The sequence below is a fragment of the Triplophysa dalaica genome, chromosome 7 (assembly GCF_015846415.1).
Source record: "Triplophysa dalaica isolate WHDGS20190420 chromosome 7, ASM1584641v1, whole genome shotgun sequence".
NCBI classification, from domain to species: Eukaryota; Metazoa; Chordata; class Actinopteri; order Cypriniformes; family Nemacheilidae; genus Triplophysa; species Triplophysa dalaica.
Window position 1 is genome coordinate 13,597,280 of NC_079548.1, and position 27,143 is coordinate 13,624,422.

General features: G+C 38.4%; 2 protein-coding genes across 5 annotated transcripts in view; one reads left to right on the forward strand and one right to left on the reverse strand.

The window, feature by feature from the left end:
* LOC130425839 (uncharacterized) overlaps positions 1-27,143 on the reverse strand; it is a 154,909-nt gene that overhangs the window by 104,187 nt on the left and 23,579 nt on the right. The gene's annotated exons all lie outside the window — the stretch shown is intronic.
* On the forward strand, positions 8,447-14,960 carry si:dkey-242h9.3 (uncharacterized). Of its 4 annotated transcripts, none has more exons than XM_056752460.1 (9): positions 8,447-8,667; positions 9,613-11,310; positions 12,507-12,695; positions 13,201-13,303; positions 13,448-13,668; positions 13,777-13,821; positions 13,949-14,145; positions 14,266-14,425; positions 14,519-14,960. In XM_056752460.1, exons 2-4 carry the CDS (start codon positions 9,645-9,647, stop codon positions 13,239-13,241), a joined length of 1,896 nt encoding a protein of 631 aa, XP_056608438.1. In that variant the 5' UTR covers positions 8,447-8,667; positions 9,613-9,644; the 3' UTR covers positions 13,242-13,303; positions 13,448-13,668; positions 13,777-13,821; positions 13,949-14,145; positions 14,266-14,425; positions 14,519-14,960. The 4 variants fall into 4 exon arrangements, with proteins under 4 accessions (XP_056608438.1, XP_056608439.1, XP_056608440.1 ...); XM_056752461.1 differs by having other exon boundaries at positions 14,266-14,380; XM_056752462.1 differs by having other exon boundaries at positions 14,266-14,380; positions 14,525-14,960.

Genomic DNA, 27,143 nt, shown 5'->3' on the forward strand with positions numbered 1-27,143 from the left:
ACTTGTCGTGTTTTTTATTAGAAATAGAAACGGTTCTTTGTAAGAAGTGAAATTTGCGCTAATGGCGGACCACAAATACTCTGCACACGAGCTGACAGAGCTTCAATCTGTTCGTTCAAAAAAGAGAAGAAACGATGCAGCAAGGCGAAGTAGAGACAAAAAACGGCAGAAACCCCGAATAAACATCGGCGTAGCTTTCCCAAAAGGAGGGCACTGATGCAGGAAAAGGGTCTGCTAAGCGACGCCGAAGTTGCCAGCTTTCTCCTGGACCGGTAAGTTTGTCTAATTTACGCTATATAAGTGACCTGACCTGTTTGATAGCTTTAGCTAATAGATGAGCTGAGCATCAAGAGAAGTCGCGTTTTTCCTTGTAAATTTGTAGCACTTTGTAATTGTAGGCTACTATAAGTCCTTGTTGCATGGCAGTGCAAATCAAGTTAGAAATCATGTTTACAATCATAATTTGCATAAATCGGGTGTAAGTTATATTATAATACTGCATAGCTTCCACATCCTCTCTGGTGCAGTCCTCCCGGGTAACGTTAGCTCCTCTGCCTCTCCTCGCCCTGCCTGCATCTCCAACACCCCTACCTCTCCACCCTCTCCCTCTTCTTCTCCCTCTTACAACCTGTGTTAAGTCCTCTGATTGACTCTGTGATGATGAGAAAAACGTCTGCTAAGACTTAGATTACAAGCGGATAGATTACAAGCCTTAAACATTAGCAAGCGGTTTCAATACGCTGTAAATTACGAACCAAGTTACTGTGCCTTTGTATAATAAGCGAATAAATCACTGACACAATGTTAAACAAGTAACAATAATATTCACTATAACGATTTGATTAAATGATGACTTGAGTAACTTTTATTTATTTATTTTTCTTTGTAAAAAGCCTCATCACTTGACTTGCAAAGGTTACTCTCTGCTGTCTCAGACGACGACATCTCTGTCCTGTGTCCGTAACTTCAGTCTGTTGTTCGCCTGTGAGACGTAGATTGCAATTATCAACATTATCATTATCATATAATGCCCGCTGTCATTTACGGAACCCTCTTGTCCTGTGACGGAAACCGTAGCTTCTCTAATGAGAGTGGGAGGGGGTTGGCGGCGCTGTAGTTTGCAATTTCCAACAACGCCAAAAGTGGCCTCTGAAACCTACACACAGAACCTTGAAATGGACCTCACGATAGCTCACACAATCACCGATGGGAACATGGATAAAAGTCGTGCTTCATACTTCACGGCCGCTGAACAACAGCTCCTGATTGAGTTCTATGTAGAGGTGAAAGATACCATAAGAAAAAAAGCCAAAACAAATGCCAGAATTAACTCTTTCCCCGCCAGCCTTTTTAAAAAAAAAGTTTTTCAACAAATTTGAATGGCTCACAGTACATTTTCTGTAGAGAAGATATTGACAAACAACCTGTCAAATGAAATAACAGAGTGTCAGCTTTTAAACAAAAGAAACCGTATTCTTCTGTCTTCCGTTGTTGGTGTTTTACCACTCCTTATATACGTTCTAGGTTCTGGGATTCTGTACTTTTTCCCAGAGGTGTGTAACAGAGCCACCTGCTGTACAACAGTACATTTACATTTAGGCATTTGGCAGACGCTTTTATCCAAAGCGACTTACATAGCTTTATCCTATACATTTAAAATGGATATTTGCAATCCCCTGGGATCGAACCCACAACCTTACGGTGTTAACGCAATGCTCTTACCACTGAGCTACAGGAAAGCTGAACCGTATGATCACTGAACCGTTTTTTTAAATGACGAGATAACGTGGGAAAGTCTGGCAGACAATAGCGGTCTTTAAGAAGTCCAAATTTGTACAGTTAATAAAAAGTGCTCCACTGGAATAGTCATAATTAGACAATACATATAGGAGTAAAGGAATTACTTTTGAAGTCCACTCATCAATTAATGCAAACAATTATTGACAATGTGTGTCATTTAATCTATTTTTCTCACGTTACGTTTTTATCAATTTTATCTTTCTATCCTTCATTAAGAACAACTTGTTTGGTCATAAAAGCACCTGGCAGCAAGTTAAAATTAAATATAAGAACATTTTGCAGGCTGGTAAGTGACATTAAAGTAGATAGTGAATAGATTAGGTGTCTGCTGACATGTTGAATGTCTGTATGGTTGTAGCAGCCCATATAACTGACACAGGGGGGGCACCAGTAAATCTATGTTTTGTAATCTCAATTACTGCAATAAAACTCATTTTCTCAACTCAACATTTGTAAAACCTCTGATGGCAATTTGACAAGCGGTCTTCATTAGCATAGCAAAATAACACTTGGCCTGAGTAATAATAATACAACTTGAATCAATATAGAAAGACAGTTGCAATTACAAACAACCAACAGATTTAAATGAAATGAAAATTGACTATATAGGTAATATTTTAATACAGGATTATTAAAATGATGCAACAAGACCAATAACATGCTGCGACCAAACCTGTGAGTAATTAATGTGTTTGCATGCAGCAAACCCATTAATTCCTCACAGGATTGGCGGTGGAATCACTAGGATTAATCTTAGCCTGTCTGTTAGTCTGGTCTGGAGGAGGCTAGCTGCAGAGAATAAATCACCATAGTAACTTGACCGGGTTAAGTTTGACCTGCTTTCATGCCACCGACTTAAAGCTAAATTCAGCCAGGACAACGTCTTGGTTACGTATGTATCCTCAGTTCCCTGATGGAGGGAACGAGATGTTGTGTCGAAAACGACAGATGGGGTTCGCCCTTGGGAACCAATCAATTCTGACTACTATAGAAAAGGCCAATGAAATTTGGCGAATGAAATTTGCATGCTGGGCTTACAATTGCTTTGGAACCTCCTGTTCTAAACATGTTAAGAGAAATGAGGAAGTCGTTTTTGTATTAGTTTCATTGAACCGATTCACAGTGAGTCTCTAGCACAATAATACAGCGCTGTATCTTCAGTCTTTAGACTGTTCATCTGTAGATGCAGTTGACTGTTGGAGTCGTGTCTGGACACTGTGAATCTTCCCTGCACTGTCTGGGAATAGTAGATAGGAGTACTGGACGTGCCAATATATGCAACCCATTTAAATCCTTTTCCAGGAGCCTGTCTCACCACAGCTGCCCGGTAGCTCCTTAATGTAAATCCAGATGCAGTGCAGATCAGTTTGAAAGATTCACCAGGTCTTTTCAGCACAGCTGGAGATTGAGTGAAGGTTTGACAATGAACATCTGTTTAAAAGCAAAACATTATATTTCAATAAAAAGTCAGCAAAATTGAAAACCATACACAAGTCATTCTAATACCATTATTTAGAGATTATCTACCGACCGTGTAAAAACAATATTATCAAGAGTGGGTTAATTATTGTCGTCATTGTTGCTTGATTCTATGGAGTAACTACATAAACTGAATAACAGACACATTTCTCAGACTCTTGCTGTTTATAAGAAACAGACTGTACGAGACAGGTTTGTATTAACTCCTCCAGTCTGCGATGACTTGTTTGTTCCTGTGTGTATGAAAAACAAGTTCAGTTACATTTGTAAAAATGTAAATTGATGTAGTTGGAAGTAGGGTGTACAAGCATTGAAGAACAATTTCATCTTCTCATATGTGAAATAAAACTTAGATTTAAGTTTATTTCATTATGTGAACAAATAAACTATTTGTTACTCTTTATGTGCAACAGGGAGAGTCATGTACAGGGTATGAGGCATTTTGTGGCACTGTGTGTTACGAGCACAATAATACACAGCTGTGTCCTCGGTGTTAAAGTTTTTTCCTTTTAACAAAACTGTTGCTGGAGGAGTCAGCGGAGAAACTGATCTTATTTATCAGTGAATCTTTGGCACCATTTCTGTCAGAGTTATGGATCCATTCCATCGCTCTACCGCTTGAGTATCGTATCCAGTTTGTGTAGCCAACACCTGAGGCTGAATATCCAGTAATCTTACAGGGGATGGAAAATGTTTCTCCGGGTTTAACTACCATGACTGCAGGTCGGTCCAGGTAAAATCATTTACACATTAGTTAGGTTTTCTTTGTATTGCAATGAGTTTAATACTCACAGAGTACGGCTGAGAGAATTAGCAGTACTGATAACCAGTGCATGGTTACGGTTGAATTAGTTTTATTTAATTTCTGGGATGCTGTTTGACTTTGAGAGCCTTTTATTATGAGTGTGTGTTCATGTTTACCTGAAAAAGGGTGGAGATTTGCAGTGATGCAAATTAGTTTTCTCATGTATAAATATTGTAATTTACTTTAATAGATTTACAATTAAAGTCAATATAGGCAAAACATTACAATCAATTTAAATAGGATGGTAGAAACAGGAGTAGTCTTGTAGTATAAGCCATGTAACCTTTGAAGTTATGATCAGAGTGAAGTTTCAGATGTATTCATTTAGAGTTTTACAATAAGGAGTCAACAACACTCTGTGGCCTTTACTTTTTCAATCATATTCTTTCAGTTAAATGTTTTAGAAATGATCAGTACATTACATACATCAGTGTATATAAATGTTTTTTGGGAATTTGATTTGAGACTACTGTTGTTTTATCATGCCAACCAGCCCTGAAAGTGTTATAAAAATAAAAAAGGTGTGACAATAAGAAAATGTGGGGGGGGATAAAATGGTATTTTCAAACAGGGCTGTAGATTTCCATCTACTTGAGCACAAAATAAGAAACAAATAACAATCATCACTATTAACATGGGTTTAAAAGATTTATCCTTATCCTCTAAAAATCTAAAGGGCAAAAAAACTGTTATAAACCTTAATTAATGAAGGAAAATACATGAGAAGTTTTTACACTGGGTTGTGGCTTGTTTTGTCACTGTGATTATCTTGCACAGTAGTACACAGCTGTGTCCTCAGTCTGAAAATTATTTCCTTGCAGAAACACTGTGTTTTTGGAAGTTTCCTGACGTAAACTGATCTTGTTTTTTACTGAATCTTTTATATCACTGCTACCACCACTACAAAGATATCCAAGCCACTCCAGTGCTTTTCCAACTGGTTGGCGTATCCAGTTAATGCAGTAGCTTGATTCTGAGATCCTGCAGGAGATAGAAAATGATTCTTGAGGTTTTACAACCATAGATGCAGGTTGAGTGAGCTCAACACAGAAAACACCACCTGTGGAAAACAAATACAAAAATTAATAATAATTTGTTATAATATAATTTGTAATAAAGTTCATCATATGTTAGATTTATAAAGACATCATTAAAGCTCACATGATGCTGCTGACAGCAGTAATAAAGCTGATGAGAAGATCATGTTTGTTTGCCTCTCTCATACTGACACAAAGACACAAAGACTTCACTTTTGTACAAAGAGCGGGATGAGAATTTGCATACAGCCATACCAGTTGTTGAGGGACTTTTTTATTTAATTTGATTATTTGATGTGTTATCTGTGTTTGTCAGCATGGATGGTGACAATAATCTTTTAAGGAAATAAAAGATAAAGAGGTTCATTTTAAATAGGTAAAATTTTTAGGCAATTTCTTATTTTTTCATAATCTGTTTTTGATCAACCTATTCATAAAAATGAGACAAGAAGACCTTGTTGCCTTGTGAAGTTATTTCTGCAAGCACTGCATTTGACAGTTTTTACTGGCTTTAAAGTACACACAGTGAATTGATGCTACTGTATGCAGTCATAGTTAATGTAACTGTTTTCCATTGAAAACATTGGTATTGGTAAGGAGTGAGCAGTAGAGGTGGACAGTAACGCAGTAAATTTACCTGAGTACTGTACTTAAGTACACTTTTTGAGTATATGTACTCTACTTGAGTAATATTTCTGAGTACTTGTACCTTAACTTCACTACATTTGAAAGACAAAAATCATACTTTTTACTCCACTACATTTATAAAATGTCCAAAAGTAGAAAATGGTTTCTATACAATGGGTTCCCCTTCAGTCGGTCCCTCGACGTTGTGCGCTGCCCTATCATCTCTGTACGGGGATAAAAGGAAGATGGTGGCGGTCATTCATCTGCGGGCGGTGTTTGATTCAAACGTTGCTTCAATTCGCTGCTCCCGTTCCGCAACGTCAATGGCTATGGGCCTGCCGTCCTCTACGGTGAGCTGAGAGCGTGATGTGAGTAGGGTGACCACCTGCTAATAAGCCAAAGGGGGGACAAGGGGTATGTTTCTGAGGGAAAATGTGTGACACTACCTGGCGCGGAGGTGCCCCCGGACAGACTCACTGTGATAGTGGTTTACCCACTACCCTAAACATCTGTAATTGCTGATGTATGCTCATGAATAGGCCAGCCAATGTATATTTTTAAAAAAATAAAGATTCACAATATTTTGAACATTCAATGAATTGACAAATGCACTTCCACTTACGATTTACTTTAGCTATTTAATTTTCCCAGTCTTTCTTGTACCCACACCTTCTCTTTTTAATTAATGGCTCAGACCAGTGGCGTTGCTAGGCCCTTTTTAGGGGAGCTAAAGGCCCCCTAAAGTTCTAGCTTAGCCCCCATAAAATTTTGTGTGTAATAATGTAATCTGTACAAGAATTCGAGATCCCTTTATAGTCCCCTTTAAAACTCTTATTATGAAAACGGCGTTAGGCTGCGTTATTTAGCGCATTCTTCAGTTCACACACGTCAGCACATTGGAGTTAACGTCATTATCAGAGTAACGTTACAAGGTGTGTTCATTAACATGACATCTGCATTTTTGCCATTCTTTGTTATAAATGCATCTTAATATGATGTGGAAGCGATACAAGACCCTTTCCCATCCATTGTTTAAAAGTTTATGTGCGTTCACCCCCCGTTAACTATTTGTTAACGTTACCTCAAGCCAAATGAAAGCACTAAACACCAATGACGGCATACTTCCAAGATCAAGATGATATTGTATCGCACAGAAAGTGTCATTAATGATGATGTGCTATAGTTATAGAGAGTCGACGGTAGTTTTGACAGGACGGGCAGAGTTACTGTAGATCAGCCCGGTGCGACAGTGTTATTCATTGTTCTGAGTTCAGAGGAGTGTACAGAAGCTCTATGTCGTTTTTCAGACGCTTCAGTATATTTATCATTAATTGAAAACATATTGTGGAGGTAATAGATGAACAAGCAGTCATGCAGAGAGAGTGACAGCGCTAGTGCTAAACAGAATGAATGGCAGGGAAACATATTAAGTTATTCTTACTAAATAATGATTCAGCAGTTGATTTTTGATATTTATTTTATGGATTTGTGGCTGTTGTTGTCACTTTGAAATATAAATGTTGCAGATTGACCGATTAATGTGATATTCATTTGAATAACAATAACTTGTATTTATGCTTTTCTGCATATTCCTTCTTAATTATTTATTTTAGTAACGTATACAATACCCAGATAGCAGTCAGTTCTGGGCTGATTCTGGCTCTCTTCCGCCAGTGTCGGCTGACAGTTGGACAGATTTTCCGATAATGCACCAGAATCGGCCCAGACGAGAAAGCAATGAACGTATATTAAATATTATTTACAGCTGTCGGCCCAAGTCTTGGCACTATCGGCTGAAGTCCAGGTCGACTGAAGTAGTGTTTCACCTTAATTGGGCCGAATCTGGCATTGTGTAGCTGGATTGACTACATTCCAGTGTATCTGGCCCAATTATGGTTAAATACCATGAATAAGATAGCCTTAAAGAACAGTAACACGGAAATTATAACACATTTCCAATAAACACATTTCCATTAATGCGTATTTCTTTTAGCCACTGCATAGATCCACACACACCTTGAATATTAATTCATATTTAAAACGTATTTTGAACAATGCAGTTGGCCTGAACGGACAAAATACAGCATGTGGCCCGATGCCAATAAAACAGACACAGAGCGGAAATTTTAAAGTGTCCTATAGACGGAACTGATAAAGTATACAGCCCGATTCCGTGGAGCAATCGGCCCACAGGTTGTGGAACGGCAACATGACGACTGTCGTCACTAATTTGAATCCTGAGCGCGAAACTGAGCTCATTTTGGACACCATCACCAACTGGTAAGTGGTCGCTGATTCAATTTTAATATGTTAAACATGCATGAAAACAATGAAAAGGATTATTTGCTAACTATTTAAAAGCCTAAATTATATGGCACATTAAGCCCGCAAAAGCATGTTTGATTTACAGTGGATATTAATGTAAGAAAGAACCAGGTTAAATCCATTTTGAGGAATGATTAACGTTTTTAAGCATACAATCCCCCATTCAATTAATGAGGTCACCCATAAACGTTTGTTTCGCTGTCCAAATTCGTTGTTGTTATTCTTATATCAGAAGATATTATAATGTTTTCTTACATTATATAATTTATATATATATATATATATATATATATAACATTAGCCTATACTGTGGCTTAGCATTATTAATTGCAAATGCGTTTAATATTGTATAAGCAGCACTGGTAGTTTACTGCCTGTAGCAACTTTGGGGTTGAATTCTAAATATATTTGGGGTTTTCTTGTGTTTGCTGCGATGCGCAGATTTAACGGCGTATGACGCTCTCGACTCATATTCTTGCGTTATGTCTCAAGGCAGTCGATCATTAACGCAGTCCCACGTGTAGTCTTCATCGTCGAGCAGAGCAGCCTATTTATTAACGTTAACTGCACTTTTATCAAAAGGCATCTTCTGAGGTAACTTTCCGTCGCTCCATTAGCACGCGCTAATTGCTCTATAACACTGGTAACGTTAACATAGGCAGTGAGGCTGAATCAAGTAATTCACGATCAATAAACCTCTTCAAAAAGCAGAAAATGTGGAATATAAGCATTTAACATGATATTTATATATTGTTTTTCTAAAGGTTATGATGATAAAATAAAAGATTTCATTGGATAGATGATTGAAGGTGCTTTCCTGTGCTTCAGCATAAGACTTTCTTTAAGTGTTTAGGATTTTGACTTATAGTTTAAAACGGTTGGCTATTTTGTGTATACGTTTATATTATTTGAAATAATCAACTTATTAAATGATTTAATGATTTTTACCAATGTCTTGAAAATGGAAGATCTAAATACGACTTATTATACAAGATTTCTAGTAGATTGGTTTCCCAAAATAAACTGTTGTGATAAAAGTGCTGTTTTCCTTTTATTATTTTAAGCTTCAGAACCCATATGTCAACTGATTCTTTTACATTCAATTTGGTGTGTACAGAAATGTTAATATCGATAGGAATGCATTCCAGATATATTTTAGTCATAATAATAAATAGTGGTGTCAATTAGAGAAAAGCATTCATTATGTTATTTCCTCCCTACCTTCTATTGTTTTACTTCAATTAAACATTTTATTTTAGTGAGAAACAATGCAGATTTCTTTGCTTATATTTAGCAAGTATGCCAACATTTTGTCCACAACATTAAATGGATAGTTGGAAAATATACAGTATATCTCCTATGGTGTGACAATGCAATTTTTAGAAAACTAAAATATATATATTTTTTTAAATTTTGCTGTCAAACCATGGAACACTCGGTACAGTATATTTTTTAACTACTCGTATAGAAAGACAAAGATATTTTTTATGTACTAAATCAACATTTTTATTTGGTTTTCTCTGTTGTCTGTTTCTGCAGGTAGGATAAAGAAAACCACATCAGGTAAGAACATGGATCATCGTAGTCTTAGAAAACGAGCAGTGAAGCGAGTGAATTCTTTACTTGCCTCCTTTGACAATGAGATGCAGGCCTCTGGCAGTAAAGAGTTACAATCTACTGAAAGTGCAGAGAATGTGACAATAAATGTCTTTAATAAGCAGGAAGATTCGGTGGAAGATCAGCAACACATTTCTGACAGTGAAGATGATTCCCAGAATTATGACATAGAAAGTGTCCATATACCACTAACCGAGTCTTTGTGTGATTGGGCAGTTAATTTCAGGGTGTCCCTAGTAGCTCTGACTGCACTTCTGGCCATCTTGAGAGTTCATCATCCTTCGCTACCAAAGGATGCTAGAACTCTTCTCCATACAACTACCTCCTACAGTATCCAAGCTGTTGCTGGCGGTACTTACCACTACATCAGTATTTTGAAAGCTTTTGCAAAAAGCATGGAACATGTTTGGTGTCATATTCCAAACAGGCATGAATTTAAATTGCAGCTGCATGTAGATGGATTACCTTTGTTTAAGAGCTCCCCTGTGCAGTTCTGGCCAATCCTTGGCTTGCTACAGGGTGTTGTGAAGAAGCCAGTTCTCATTGCTCTGTTCTGTGGCAATTCAAAGCCAAAATGTCTGGGTGAGTATCTTAAAGATCTTGTCAGTGAGTTAAAAGCACTAAGCCAAGGATTTGTTTTCAAGGGGAAACAGTGCTGTCTAAAAGTCACCTCTGTCATCTGTGATGCTCCTGCAAGAGCGTTCATTAAAGGAACAAAAACTCACACGGGTTACTCAGGCTGTGACAAGTGTGTCCAATCAGGTGTTTATGTCAAACACAGGATGACATTTCCAGAGGCCAGTAGCCCACTCCGGACCGATCTGTCTTTTAAAATGATGTGTGATGAGGACCATCATGTCACAAAGTCTCCTTTAGTAGATGCAGATATAGGCATGGTGTCATGCTTTCCTCATGACTACATGCATCTAGTTTGTCTTGGGGTAGTGCGTAGACTGTTGGATTTATGGATAGCATCTGGCCCCTTACTCTGTCGCTTGTCCTCTCGTCAGATGGAGATTATCTCTAATGAACTTGTATCCTTAAGAAGTTTCATTCCCATGGACTTTGCCCGTAAACCCAGAGCACTTTCAGAAAGGCTCAGGTGGAAAGCCACCGAGTTGAGACAGTTCTTGTTGTACACAGGTCCAGTGGTCCTTCAAAATGTGTTGTCACCTGCAGTATACAACAATTTCATGTTATTATCTGTTCCCATTTTTCTTCTTGCTAGTCCATCATTGTCTGCACATCTTAACGACTTGGCACACACACTACTTGTGTCATTTGTGACACACTTTGGTGAATTGTATGGTCCTGAATTTGTTACTTACAATGTTCATGGGCTGACCCATCTTTCAGAGGATGTTCGAAGACATGGAAATTTGGACCTGATATCCGGATTTCCATTTGAGAATTATTTAGGCAAGATGAAAAAGATGATAAGAACTCCGCACCATCCACTAGCCCAAGTTATTCGTCGAATCTCTGAAATGGATTCTTGTACAGAGAATGATGAAGTTTCACATGGAAAAATGAAGCTGCAAAAGGAGCATTACTCTGGCCCAGTTCCTCCCTCTATAATGGGCACACCAGTACTTCAGTACCAGCAGCTTGTTATGGAAGGTACCAAAATTAATGTGTCAAGTGAAGGAGATAGATGTGTTAAGATTGGTGGCTGCATTGCTTTGATTGACAATATCCTTCAGTCCCAGGACAAAATATATATTGTTTACAGGGAATATGAATTAATGGAACCATTTTTTGACTATCCTCTGAATTCACTGCAGTTGGGAATCTACCTTGTTGGCCAAATCTCGTCTTGCCTAAAAACAATTCAGTTATTTGAACATGTTGAGAAATATGTGAGGCTTCCAAAACAAGACAAATTTGTAGCGGTGCCGCTACTCCACTTGTGCCAGTGATTTCATGTATACCTTTGCATATGCACAGCTTCATAATTTCTGCTGTGTCTCCTTTTATGTTAAAGCTTCAAGATTCTGTTTTAATCTTCATTTTTTACATTCCTTGACAATTTTCTTTACATTCTTGTCATTTACATGTTCTTTGTTGTTTTAAAAAGCCTACAGGCGTAGTTTACCCAAAAATAAAAATTCTGCTATCATTTACTCACCCTTTTGTCATTTGTCATGTATGACTTTTTCTTCTGCATAACACAACAGAAGATATTTTGAAGAATGCTTGTATAAGAAAACCTTCGGTCCCCATTGACTTGTATTGGTTTTGTGTCCAAACAGTAGAAGTTAATGGGTACCACCATTTTTTGGTTTACAACATTCTTCAAAATGTCTTCTTATGTGAAAGTCATACAGTTTTGAAATTACAAGGGGGTGAGTTAACCCACACGATTTCATTATTATTTCATTATTGCTGATTATTTACTTACACCGTATCATCCATGATGTTTGTCTTTCTTCAGTTGAAGAAAAATTTAGGTTTTTATCGTAATTTTCTCCATGTAACGCAATTCAGCTGAGGCCATTGTGTTTGAAGATCAAAAACACAGTTTCAATGCAGCCTTCAGTAAATAACTCAGTTGATGACTGGTATAATAGTAGACAGTGATTAAAAAGCTGAGCTGAAACTCTATTTTGGACTTTCAAAATAATGGTCCCTGTAAAAAGGAATCCATAAACTTTAATTAATTCAATATTGTGTGACATTTGGGGTGAGTAAATAATCAGCTAAATTTGGCAGAGTAATCCATTATTCAAAAATGTGGGGGTGTTACTTTAATAATAAAAAAAACAAAGATATGTTTATACAGTATATGTACCTGTAAATATTGTTTTACATAACAGATATGTTCACGGTTGTCGAATTTATTGAAACGCACGAGGTGGAGCTGGTCCCAGCCATTTGGGTAGAGAATGGAGAGTGCTGTTGGCCTAATTCTCTAAGAGGCATGGCCCTACACCAGGCCATCAAAAACCAGATGGCTCCTCATCTTGACTGGGACCGATGGGATGTCCGAACAATGTTTTCAACAGGTAAATTTGACTTAAATCCAAGGTTTCTCTTATTCTGAGGCATTGTATATTGATGACTAGGTACATTATTGCTCATTTGAAATGTGTTACTCTGCTTGGTTAATCTCTGCTTTCTATGTCATTAGAATATAGGTTGTCTGCTCAGCAGTATAATTGATGTTAGGCTGATGTTGGGCTCAACACTGTGGTTTCTATAGTCATTGTTTGTAAAATCCAAATCTACGGTAGCAGTCAAAAGTGTAGACACACTTGACAAAAATGTCTCTTTTGATTTTACAGATTTCATAAAATCAGAAGGTGTATATTTCATTATTGAATTACTTCTATCAAGTAATGTGTAAGAAACAACTAAAGAGTCCAGCATAGACATGAATTATTCCCAGGTTAAGACCTTAAGTAGCTGAATGATAAAATGCCAATAGTACAATTTTTCAAATTCAAATTAAATGGTTTCAACTCTAAAGACGCTAAAATGTAACAGAGTTAACTAAACTGTATTTAACAGAAAACTATGAGGAGGGCAGGAAGAAGGCCAAAGAGGCGTAGACCTGGTCAGACCTCCAGACAGATGCAGAAGTATCTGGGCAAAGACTACCAAGGCGTAAAACGTAATTGTTTGCCAGATCACTATTGGTATTTTCTGATGTTTCGAGGCCATATTTAATGTCTATGTTTTAGTTAAATATTGTAGAATTTGGCAATAGTGCACGTTTTTATTCATTTAGATCATTTTTTTTTTTAAATTAAAATAGGAAGAGTGTACGGATTGGCCCTCCTGGAGGTCATGCTCGTTGTTCCTTGGACTCAGAGGATGAGTATGCCCCACCAACTAAACAAATTCATCCACCGGTCCCCATCATAAACTTTCCTACAGTCACCCCAGCCACCACTTTACCAGCAGAAGCACGAGCAACACCACATGACTCCTTTACAGAGATGCTGCAGAACTGGGAGCCAATGAACAAAATTCCACGTGAGTATATTCTTTTGTGGTTTGGTTTCAGATTTAAATTCTTTGGTAGGTATTTATTTTGTACAACTGGTCCTAAATCCATTTAACGCAGTTTTCTCCTGTTGCAAGGGTGTCAGACATCCCGAGGAACGCCCCAGCAATCTTCAGAAACAGGTAAAGCCAATGGTTATTTCCACTCAGTTTTATTCCTAATCTATACAAATTATATTCCTATGAAATAAATTTTATTGTTTTTAAGTGTGTGTATAATTGTTTTATATTTTTATCTTCTTTTTCATAGCCATGCTCAGGGAGGTATTAACTAAATTAGAGATGGTCTTGGACCAACAAACAACTATCCTGAGATTTCTGCAGCTGCGGGAAGTTCAAGTGCAGCCTTTCGATATTGAGGAAAGTTCTCTGCCCCTCAAAGACCTTCCTCACCTGCATAGTCTGGAGGAAAGAATGCAGCAGAGCCCAGAATACAAGCAAAAACTGGTTAGATACAATTTAATTTATTTAAAAAAAGTATTTTTAGAACTTAAATTGACACACAAATCCTTGATGTGAACAAATGACTACTGTAATAACTATGACCAACCTTGAAAACTGTTAAAGGTGAACTGGTTGGGGCTAATTGGCGGGACAGATGTGCGTGACTGCACCTGGCGCATACTGAAAAGGGTGATCGCCAACTCACTGGCAAAAAACCTCAATTGGAGAGGAGTCAATGGTAAGACATCGCTTGCCACCCTCCAACTCAGAGACGTAGTGATTAGTAAGTATATACATTTAGAAATATTATTACTCTCTCAGATGTTTTACGTAGTAAATGATTACGATGTCATAACAATATGACTTTATCTGTAAGGTGCAGTTCGGAGAAACCCTCTAACGGCTAATGCTGCTGAAACTGAGGTGGAGGGGACCATGAAGAGGTGGCTCCAGTTGGCAGCGGACCGAGAGGGTGGGCGCAAGAGACGTCTTTTGTTGAAGGAAAAAAATTTGTCTGTGCATCTGTGTTTGTGACTGTATGACTGTATTACATGTTTTAATGTAAAAAGTATGATTTTGGTGGGTGGGTCATTTTTTTTTATTTAGTTTTTCTGAAAAATTGTAAATAAATGTGTTTATGTGTTTATGTTGTTATTTTTAATTTTAACTGTTCAATTGTTTAAATACCTTTTTGACAGGTTGTGTGTGTCTGGTTCGATGAAACCTGTTTGTAGCTGAATAGGTTCATGTTTTCTAAGACAAAAATAGATTTTTCTTGTAAAAGTAGTTTGTGTGTGTGTGCCTCTGTGTAGTGTATTTGTAAAGTCTGCTGTATTTGTTTATTGTTATCATATGTTCAGATTACAATGTATTTTGTTTAGTACATGGTCATATGTTTTTGTTTAATGTGTTCATATTGTTCTGTGTTAAATTTTAATTAAAGCCCTTACCCTTTTTACACAGTTAAATTTGTCTTTTCCTATAAATAGAAATACATTTACCTGTTAATGGGCCGCATCTGGCCCGGGGACGAAGCCGATGATGACAGAACAAAGGGTCTGGGCCATGCCTGGGCCAGATCGAGTCACTTTACACTGTGCTAGCCAGATCCGGGCCATAGCAGTATGTAAGAGTAGTTTTACAGTGTGTGGGCCTTGTCTGGCCCAGAGAAAATTGGTTGTGTCCATTTTCAGTGGTTGGGCCAGTTTTGGGCCGGGGACCCAGCCAGAACTGGGCCAGAACTGAAGCACATATGCGGCCCAGTGGTGGGCCAGACAATTTTTGCTAGCTGGGTATGTGATGATTAGAGTGTGGCTCTTTCTATATATACATCCTCATTGGAGGCTGAGCCCCCCTAATATTGAAAATCTAGAATCGCCCCTGACTCAGACTCAGTCTATTTCTCCATTTTTCAAATTGGAGCGCGCATCTAAAAGTTCCTTCCCAGTGTGTGCATGTGCGCGCGCTGTCATGACAACAACGGAACAACCTAGTCAGTAGTTCAACTGAGGGGTGGGTGTGGCAACAGTAGCGTGCTGAACTGTCAAGTAATGTTCGTTTGGCTGCCTGGGGCTCGAGGATATAGAGCGACCAACTTTTTTTTGAGCAAGCTTTGATTATGCGTGACACCGTCTCAATTTGCGGGACGCATGAATTGGGCTTCAAACGCTGTGCGCGCACGCGCTACGCGGGACGGGTGGTCACCCTAGATGTGAGTATTAATCTGAGCGACTATCAGTCAGCCACTGGCTCGCAGACCGTTTGCACCTCGCTTCGTCTGACCGTTCCCTAAGAGACGGTCCCACCGATTTGTTCCTACACCACGTATCGGAAACGGTGCGTGATGATGATGAGATGTTGCAGCTGTGTTCTTGGGTATGACAGACCATCCTCGACTCTGACGGGCACAACACTTGTACTGCACGTTGGGGTTCCAGCATGCAGTGGCACGGTTTGTCATAAGGTTTGGCGGTCACAGCGGCTACTTTCTCCGGAATGTTGCCGCAACCCTGTCAGCTTCCTCAGCGCCCCTGGTGATCGGGGGTTCCCGTGGATGTCACTCCGCAAGCTTCGGCTCGCGGGTCATCCATGCCCCGGCACGTCCACCAGGCTCGTTTATGGGAAGGTCGACCCGGCTGCGCAACACATCACGCCTCGCGCGATGAAGGTCATGGCGCGTACCCTGGGTCGGACGATGTCCATGAAAGTTATTATTGCTCCACTACTGGCTCATTTATTAAACGGGTGCTTTCTCTTCGTCCTCCGCAAATTACGCTACAGTAGGAAGTTCGGTAGAGAGACGTTTGAATAAATTAGCGTTTGCGATTGACAATGTTGTGATACGTAGTCTATACAAATTTGTAACTCGTTAATGTTACCCCCAACACTGGACATAGCAGACGTATGTAGCCAAGTACGAAGATGTCCGTGGCAGAGACTCAAGAAGAGGACTCGATCGATATGTCCCTACCAAGCACCAGCGAGGAGTTGGTAGCTAGGATGATCAGTCAACCCTTATACATCCCTGGCCGTACCTGGAAGAATTTTTCTAAATGGTTGGATGCAAAAACAACTCATTTCGAATGCGCTGCAAGCTCTGCGCACCCAAGTACCACGAGCTAATGGCTTTCAAAAACTCGCCGTCTAATTTGAAAAAGCATATTGAGGTAAGATGCAATTTTGTTATCATCAGTCGATTATTGACAAATTTGAAATTCGACTTTAGCCCAATGTTATCTGAGCTTATATTATTGCTAACGTATATGCAAAATGTAAGTTAATTGTGCAAAGCTATAGTTTTTGTTATTATCAGTCGATCATTGACAATATTGTAGTTACCTAATAACGTACTAATATTGGAAAATTTTCTGTTAGCTATGGGTAACGTTAGGTACTTGCCAAGATATGCCATGGTTTCAACGTTGCAAACTCATTTGGTGGGCTCTGTGTGAGATTTGAAATTCGACTTTAAACAACTGGTATTGTCATGGCAGACAAGAAGAGACTCAAGTGCGGGGTAAATCAGGGTTTTATTGACGGCAACAACTCCACAATAGTCCAGTTTATAAAGCAACACAGAAGACCCCCTGTGGGCCACGGGGAAAAATCTGTAGAGAACTGGGTCCGGGGAGTAAACTCAAGTGGCAATATTCTGTTCTACTCAACATAATTGCATAGACCAATCACCAGTGAAACTGCTCCCTAACTTGTAGTCTGACCTTCTAGCATGACATTAATACAGCAGAAGTCCAAGAATAGTCTGAGTTTGTGGCTTGAGAGAAATAATTTGAATGTTAATCTATGCGTATAGATTCATTTTCTCCACAGAAGAAACACCCTGTGAAGAAAAACCGTGCCACTGCATGCTGGAACCCCAACGTGCAGTACAAGTGTTGTGCCCGTCAGAGTCGAGGATGGTCTGTCATACCCAAGAACACAGCTGCAACATCTCATCATCATCACGCACCGTTTCCGATACGTGGTGTAGGAACAAATCGGTGGGACCGTCTCTTAGGGAACGGTCAGACGAAGCGAGGTGCAAACGGTCTGCGAGCCAGTGGCTGACTGATAGTCGCTCAGATTAATACTCACATCTAGGGTGACCACCCGTCCCGCGTAGCGCGTGCGCGCACAGCGTTTGAAGCCCAATTCATGCGTCCCGCAAATACCCTCGTCTAGAGAGGTACACTCAACTTACATCAGCAGCCCTCAAAAGGAAGTCATCCACTGAAGGTTCTTTGGCCCCACCCTCCAAACAAACCAAGCTGTGGGAGACTCCAAGAGTGTCCCAGACAAGTGTGGATAAAGTAGCTGCCTCAGCAGCCTCAGAAATCTGTTTAGTGTTGCAGGGCTGATCTTCAGGTAAAGAAGAGCATGCATTGGCTCAAAGAACTTTGAGAACCAGCTGCTTTTGCGGCTAAACAAAGCCTATTGGTAACTCTTTGTTGCATGGTCTGTGCTTAACTGATTTAGATTACAGGATTTGTACATATACTCCATCCAGGGTGTGCCCTGTCTTGATGCACGATGACTCCTGAGATAGGCGCAGGCTCCCCGTGACCCGAGGTAGTTCGGATAAGCGGTAGAAAATGGATGGATGGATGGATTTGTACATACAAGATTGATTTCAAAGTTTTTGTTACATCTTCTAGTTAAATGTGACTGTAGTGGAGTAGGCGGGGCGAGACCGTAGTTCGAGACTGGTGAGTAATTGTGAATGAGCGCCAGCTGTGCACACACCGGGCTCGAATCACGTAGGAGATTGGGAGCATATAAGAGAACAAGCGACCGGACCGTCGAAGAGAGATGACCGGGCCCGAACATGTTTTAAGTTTGTATTTATGTTTATGTTATTTCGCCGGCGGTCGTCCGTGAGGGGCTGCCGGCATTTTACTTCTGTGTTTTTGGTTTGTGTCCTTGATATAAACTTTATTTAAATGTCTGCCGGTTCCCGTTTCCTTCCTTCCTTTTGTTGAACCTTTCTACAGTGACATTGTTGCATTAGCTATAGAATTGAGCATAGTACATACCATTCATTTTGACAGCAGCACTAATGTTTATTGTATAAAGACAACCATACAAGGGTAATTGTTACTAAGCCTCCCCTGGGTACACCAATTTTCTTGTCCGTTGCCCTCGGATTCCTGCAGCTAAGCTTGGATGTACATGTACATTACAATAACGGTTATTGATGACATGCCTCTGAAGTTCGACTTTTTAAACTTTATAATACTTATAGGCAACTAGTCATCATATCTTCTGCTCCATGAAACACATGTCAATGCTTAGTAGTACACATGTATGTGTTAATGTATTTGCATTGTACCAAAATTTTTGGGCATATATGTGGCTGAAACAGGTAGCCAAATTTAAATATAACATTATATTGGCCTATAGAAAAAATATTTTTAAGGCCCCTATTGCACGGCCTAAGCTTTTGACCTGAATGGCATTATTATCCTTACATTACTTTTACTTTAATACTTTTAAGTAGTTTTGAAATCAGTACTTTTATACTTTTACTAGAGTAGAAAACTTGAGTTGATACTTCAACTTCTACAAAAGTCATATTAAACCCTAGTATCTATACTTCTACCTGAGTAATAAATGTGAATACTTTTGACACCACTGACTAGGTTTTCTAACATTATACAGTATGTGTAGTGGTTATGTGATTATGTTGTAATTTTAAGGGAGGTTACATTATGGCTGTATATATTTTGGAAAATCCAATGTTCTAGACATTCAGTGAAAATAATTGTTCAATGACTTCACATGGCTGCAGTCAAATGAAAAACAGTACAAGTTCTTCCCAGCAGAACTTGCGCTGAAACTTACATTTCTCACTAAAGTACACTCATGTACTGTTTATGTCAAATCTTTGCGGTACAGTGGAAATTTCTCATAACATAAAATGTCAGCATTCTTAAAATTGGCAGTACACGTGATCTCACATGCTGTTAAAATCTAACAGATGCATTTTTTTTAACTTTAGTAGTCTGATAACTCTCACCCTTTCTGTATACTGGACACCTAAGTTTGCGTCAATAATGTGCATGTAATTTCTTAATGGAATCATGACAAACTATATATCATTGGAATGGTATGGACTCTAGAATACATTAAAATAATTTATTTAGGGAGAGTAATTGATTATTTTTTTAAAAAAGAGTGTGCTTTGACTTTTTGTTATTCTTTTGCGACCCTTGTTTTTTAATGAATTTATTAATCAAAGGAAAACATAAACGTTTATTTTTTACAATTATCCTAACAACATACCTTCAATTTTTTGTGTGTGTGTGTGTGATTTTTTTTTTGGCAAAAAACAGCTACTTTTCTTTTTTAAAAACGAGACCAACTGTGATTCGGTATTCCAAAGAATTCATGAGTTACTGCCATTTTAGTTCCAACATGCTTTTTCACGTGTAGGCTCAAAAAGGCCTCCGAAAAGTTGACAGGATAATTAACACTTTATTAAAACCTTATTTTTAAGGATATATTTTCAGGCTTTCAGGAAGTCTTACAGTTTAAGAAGTAGCTTATCAGGTTGATTAAAAATCTGTTTTTTAAGCTGCTGTAGGTCTATTAACATCTGCTATAGGAGGTTGAATGTGATTTTTTTGAGAAGGGTCTGAGTAAAGGTCCGTAAGTAAGAACCGGGTTGCATTTGAGTATGGGTGCTGGAAAAGGTGCATCAAGACATGTGTTTTTAGTACCAGCAGTGTTTGTAGTGCTGCACCTGGGGGCTTTAAAAGATCAGGAAACTTCAGATTTTTATTTACAAATACTGTATAATAATCTCTTTGGCACTGCAGACAAAAACCAATGTATAGATTTGTACAGATTATTTATTATTTCACCTGGAGTCCCAACTGACAATGAAGTCACACTTAGTTAAATATGGATGATATAAAAAGAACATTAAAAAATAGAATGGAGAAAATGAAAATGTTAAGATCAATATTAAACTCATTCCTTTGAATAGTTTACCTAAACACCAGAGAGAATTATGAATTATGATAACTATTTTATCACTTTAAGGACAATTTAAACTCCCTGATGATAATCATAATGTGAAGTGTGCTGTTTAGCCTAATATGTGTAGTTGATGGTTGACAGTTCTTGTAGAGCTGATTCATCAGATCAAGTCACTGTGACTGTCGAGCACAGTAATATACAGCAGTGTCCTCTTCTCTCAGACTCTTGGCTTCCAGATACTGTGTACTTGCAGAAACGTCCTCACTCAGAATAAAATGATCTTTCATTGAGTCTGCATATGTAACTTCATCACTACTACCAGAGTTAACACTTCCAATCCACTCCAGAGGTTTCCCTGGTTTCTGCCTTATCCAGTCCATTAAGTAGTCTGTCATGTCAAAACCAGATATTTTACAGGAGATCTTCACTGTTTCCTGAGGTCTCTTTACCACAGCAGGAGACTGATCTAATCTGATCTCATCACCGCTGATACCTGTGAATTTAAAAACACGAATCACATCAACTCTTCTGAAAATGAATTAAATGCTCTTAAAGCTGGAAAAAATACACAAAATGTTAGAAATACCTTGATGAGTTAACACAACAATAAAGATGAAATGCCAAATGTGTGTGGTCCCCATAATAAAAAAAAAATGAAAAGATGTAACTGCTGCACATGAAATATTGTATTAGTTAATTGCTTATAGTGACAGTTTGCCTGAATTTGGTTGTTATATAGAGTTTAAAGCAAATGCATTTGCATGGCCTTGAAGATACAGTATGATCTCTAAAATATGATTATTCTAAAGCAGGTGCATGTGCAAATGAGGAGGAGGGGTTACTGAGATGTTTCTTTTATGAAAGTACTGCAAAACATGTCAAAAAAGGCCATGGTAGATTGTTAAGTCATGTTGGCAACAGAACCCCCTCTTTTGGTGGCGTGGCTCACTACTGTGTAATTTTTTTATGATTAGGCTAAAGCAAATTTCAGTGCTGATGAAAGTTTGCATTCCAAATGAACTACGCCTGTAAATAATATGAATTATGCGATATTATGTGATCCGTCATGTCAAAATAGTGTTTGATGACATAGAAAAAAATTGTGTACACCAACGATAGTCTGTTGTGGATTGTGTGGCCTATGTGGTTTTCCCCTGCTGGGGTCTTCTGGCACAGTAATAAACTGTCGTGTCCTCAGTCTGTACACTTTGACCATGAAGAGACACTGTGCTACTAGCGTCATTTTTTGAGATCCTGAATTGATTTGCCAGTGAGTCTTTTTTGGTTATACTTCAACAGTTACTTCCACTTCCATATGTGCATGATCCACTCCAAAGCTTTCCCTGCAGGTTGCCGTGTCCAAGCTGTTGCGTAACTGTCATCAGTAACAGTATATCCAGATACCTCACATGTAAGAATTAAAGATCAGCTTATGCCTGCCACTAGTAGCTGCAATTAGGCAAGGCACGGCAAGTTTATTCATATAGCACATTTCATACACAAGGGCAATTCAAAGTGCTTTACATAAAATGATTGACAAAGAGAAATAAGACGTATCTTTAAAATGCAAATGATTTAAGATCAGAAACACAACTTTAGATTTTAAGAAACAATAAAACTGCCATAAAAATGTATTAAAAATGTGAGTGTACATAAAAAGAATAAGAAGAAAAAAAATAGAAATAGAAGTGCAGTTGATGTAAACCAGCACAGTGCTCATGTTGTAAATGCACAGCTAAACAAGTGTGTTTTTAATCTGGATTAGTGAGATATGCGGGACCGGTGTGCAGTTGATTCCAACTATCAGTCACGCCACCGGCCCTCCTCACGGCTCCCGTCACGTCTTCTTGACCACAAACATCTGATGTCTTCTGGAACCAGATTAAAGCTACGGGTGGCATAATGGCAAAATGCTGACTCACATTATTTTGAGTGAACACTTGTTATCTCTAACTGCCTTGATCCTAATTATCCGAGAAGTCTGTTTTGTTTATATTTGTACCAAGTTCAAAGTTTTAGGGAAGGAAGGAGACAGGAACTGGCAGAGATTCAGATTCATTTAATCAAATTAAACAAGCAATAACACTGAGGATTGGAGTGATATGCTCAGATATTTTGGTTCTGGTCAGCGTTCTGTAAGAGCTACCGCTGTCTGCTGGTATTTTTAGGAAGACCTGTAAGGAGTCCCTTACAGTAATCCACCCTGCTGGTGATGAAAGCACGAACTAGTTTCTCTAAATCTTGGTTTGAGACAAAACATCTGATTCTGGCTCTGTTTCTGAGGTGGTAACATATTTGACATGACTGCTGAAACTCTAAAATGACACCAAGATTTTTTACCTTACTTTGTGTCTTTAGACCTTTTAAGTCAAGGTATGTGTTTACTTTGTTAGTTTCATCCTTGTTACCAAAAACAATGACTTCAGTTTTGTTTTTATTTAACTGAAGAAAGTTTTGACACATCATGCTGTTAATTTCATCAATGCACTGGCAAAGAGAGTCAATAGGCCTGTAGTCATTGGGTGAGAGGGTTAGGTAAATATGTGGCTCATCTGCATATAGCTGTGGTAGGCCACCTGGTACTTTTTGATTATTTGACCAAGTGGGAGGATATACAAATTGAAGAGGAGCGGAGCAAGAATCGAGCCCTGTGGACCACTACAAGTCATGGGTGTCCAGTCAGATTTATGGTTGACTACAAGAGCAGATCAACGCATAGGCTTGCCTAGGCTCCAGCCTAGGGGCTCCATCTGTTTAGCGGCCTCTGATTGGGTTATTTATTTTTAAATTACTTCAGAGCAAATAAAAAATAGACCCTCATTGGCCCATAAGAAATATAAAAAAAAAAATAACCCGGTGACTAGATACATGTTACATTAGGGTCAAATTTGGATGAAATCATGTCAATCATTTTCATTTACTTCACTGCTATTGCTAGACAGCATAACGGGGAAGCAGTGTTGGTTTGTGTCTCAGGCTCAGCTTGATTCTATTGAACCCTGCTACGTTTACATTCATCTTATGTCATCACAAAGGTGCATGACACATGCTAGTAAACAGAACACGGCTAAATTTATTTTGTTTTGTAATAATTTGATGCTATTATGCGCAGAGTGAACAACAGAGCTTTCTGCTTGCAAACAGATTATTTATTAGGACTATTTTGAAATCTTGAAACATTGTTTTTTTAAAACATATTATTTCTTACATATGTTTTAATGAATAGATCGTAATTGGCTAAAGCGCATGCGCAGGGTTCGGTACCCTGGTGCGCACCTGAGTTCACATGACAGCTTTTACATTAGCGGCTTTTCATGCAAATCATGCTACATTCTGAACTAAACTGGAAGCGTGAAAGGCACCTGAAAGCCACCTAAGGGGGGCCTCACATATAGATCAGCCTAGGGGCCCCTGATAATCTTAATCTGCCCCTATTTGCACATATTTTCACATAGTTACCACTCCCATTAAGGTATTGACCGAAACAAGTACCAACCCAGAAAGCCCTACTTAGTTACAGCCTATGAAGGAGTATCGTGTGATCTACCATGTCAAAGGCAGCACTGATACCTAGTTTTACCAGAACTGATATTTTGCCTGAAGCAGAATTCAATCAAATATCATTGTAGATTATTTGCGATAAACCAAATGGTTGGAATCATTGAAAGAAGAGCTATAAACCCCTCCACTCCCTTTTGTCATATGTACCAGAGTGCCACCCAGTGGACAAATAGAGAGTATGCATAGATGTAACTTTACCACGTGAACGCCACTTGAGCATGCCGGATTTACCCTCCTGGGTTGCATAACACTGCATAACACAAAATGACTGCCTGGAATATCAGGAAATGCAACATTTCAGTGTCCAGGAATATCTGACTCATTTGTAAGTCGTAGGGAAACTGTTATGATCGCCCTTGAGTCTGCTCCCTGTTATTTCATTAAATTATTGAGAGTTTTAGTCCCGATATCTTTGTTTCAACTATTCCCCTGCTGCATATTATTTGCTGAAATAATAATCAGCTTTGAATGTTGTGCGGAATTGCATTTTCTGATATTCTGAGCAGTCATTTTCCTGAGTGTTTAGCCACCCAGGATGGCACGCTCTGCAGTGCTCACGTGGTGTTCACATGGTAAAGTAACGTCTATGCATACCCTCTATACGTCACAGAAGCCAAAAATGGCTTGTAGTACAAACCGACCTCTTAATTGTTTATGACAGGAAGACATTTCAATTACAAACTGAACAAGAATATAAATATGTGGAGCCATAATCAACACTGCATGTATCTACAAGAAGCAGTACATTTTATTCCTGAATTCCCCAAATTAATATGCTTCTAATAGAATGCAAAGATTATTAATTGGACTTTCGTAGACATTACTTTTGGTTTGAACCATTACTGAACGGACTAAGCTTTTTCTGATTTACAAACTCTTCCTCCTACCAATAACAATCCATTATGTAATACAGGATCCAAACTATATACAGTAATGTTTCTGTTGACTCAAACAGATCCATCCTTAAGCACAGCCATTTCGTTTTGGAATTGTTCCTGTTAACAAAAACAAATGATAGCACTCTCAGCCTTGGATAGATCCTCCAGAGTAAAAACTTTGTCCACCCAGAGATGCCTTAAACTCCTGTAATTTTGAATCTACAGTAACATTGTTAGTCGTCTCCATTCTGAGTAGTAGGAGTAGTTAATCAGTTTACCAGCGGCATTTGTCAACTCTGCATGACGACAACATTTACTTTCAGCTTCCCTTTAACTTCTGAGTCATCATCTGTCAAGACCTGATAGTTTACAGGAAACAGTGAAGTGATGTACAGTCAGGGGAGGCAGAGCCTCACCTGTCATCATGACCAAAAAAAAGTGATAACATCAAATAAAATTTTATAAATTAAACCTGTTCTTTGCTATAAATTTGCTTTCTGTATGATTCCAATAATTGGATAATTTTATAGTCAAAATAGCTGAATATGCACATTTCCTGCTCAAATAAATGGGAGAAATGCAGTGTGCGGCAGCGACAAGGACTGCACTCACACACTGGGTTGATACGTGCATTATGCGCGTGCCTGTTGCTGTCTCTCTGTATGTAGCCAATATAATGTTTGCAGGCATGTTTATTAAACACCCTCACTTTCAACAGTCTGGCAAATATCTTTCATGAATGTGTTTGACGTAATTAGTCTTGCTAATCGTACATAAAACCGCAGTGAAAAGGCAGAAGCTGAGGCAGACAGTTACTGTGCCGGAACTGAAGGGGGCAGATATGAGCCAGATGACTTTAAAGATAGGGTGTCCCATTTCCGAATTACACTTGTTTAGACAAAGTCGGGCCAAGTACCAAAACAACCTTGTAGCAAATAAGCAGTAAGGTGCACAGTATGGAAATTAGTCGAGATGATCGCTGGGGAAAGCGACAGATGGGGGTAGGGGTATGTCTATTTTGATGATTTGAACATCAACAACGGCTATAAGAAATCGGACACCCTGCCTTTAAAGATTAAGTAACATTAGATCATAAAAATTACATTACATGCAGTTTGTTATGTTGCAGTCTTTGAAAGTAAGTAGTCTGCCAAGTTGAAAATCTGAAAGTTATTTTGCTTGGAAAAAGGGAGTCGACTCTAAATCACGCAATCGAGTCGTCCCTAGTCCGATTAGAACACTGTAGTTTGTGAGCCTCATTCGTGGTAGACCAATCAAAGCAGACTAGACCATCTGACCAATCACATCAGACTAGGCTAGTGGATAGGAGGGGATTAGACAGATGAATTACGGAACAAGTCATTTGAGAGCTGTCAAGACGTGGGGTAAGGATAAGTGCCTGATATTATGACATAATAGTGTTTTTACACCTATGTACATAAACTTGTTGTTGGACACTCCATAAACAAAATTAGGACCTTAAAAATGCAATGTTACTTACTCTCAAATGCAAGTATTAAGTTTAAATGATGCTGATAATAAAATCTACTCAGATGCAGCGAAAATAAGTACAATATCAAAACAGCTTACAAAAATATTCACGTTAACATTCAGACATCAGAAAAAAGCAACAAAAACGAAGTCACACAATACAACAGAAACATAAAAATAAAATGGAAACTAATAACTAATAATGTCAAACGATAAACTAAAAGCAACAAAAACTGTAAATAGTAACAGTAGTAATACAAAAAACACAGCAACAATAAACTAGGCACTTAATTCATATATTAAGGTTTAAATTAAAACAATGCAAAATATTTAGTACATAAAACATATAATAACAGAAACCAATAAATTAACTGAATAATCAAATAAGATAAATTAATAAACAAACAAGATAAATTAAAGACATGATGTATGTTTACATAAAAGATGAAAACAGTTAGATGAAACCCAAGTTTAGTAACTCTTTTGACCTCCAGCTCTGCAGTCATCTGTTCACATGAAGGACTTGTTACTGCCTCTACAAAAGCATATACAGAGTAAAAAATATGTTTAAATAAATGCATAATAATTAGAGAC

Bases quoted from the DNA above. Each gene is read 5' to 3' on its own strand.
- si:dkey-242h9.3 (XM_056752459.1), top strand. From the start codon at position 9,645: ATGGATCATCGTAGTCTTAGAAAACGAGCAGTGAAGCGAGTGAATTCT.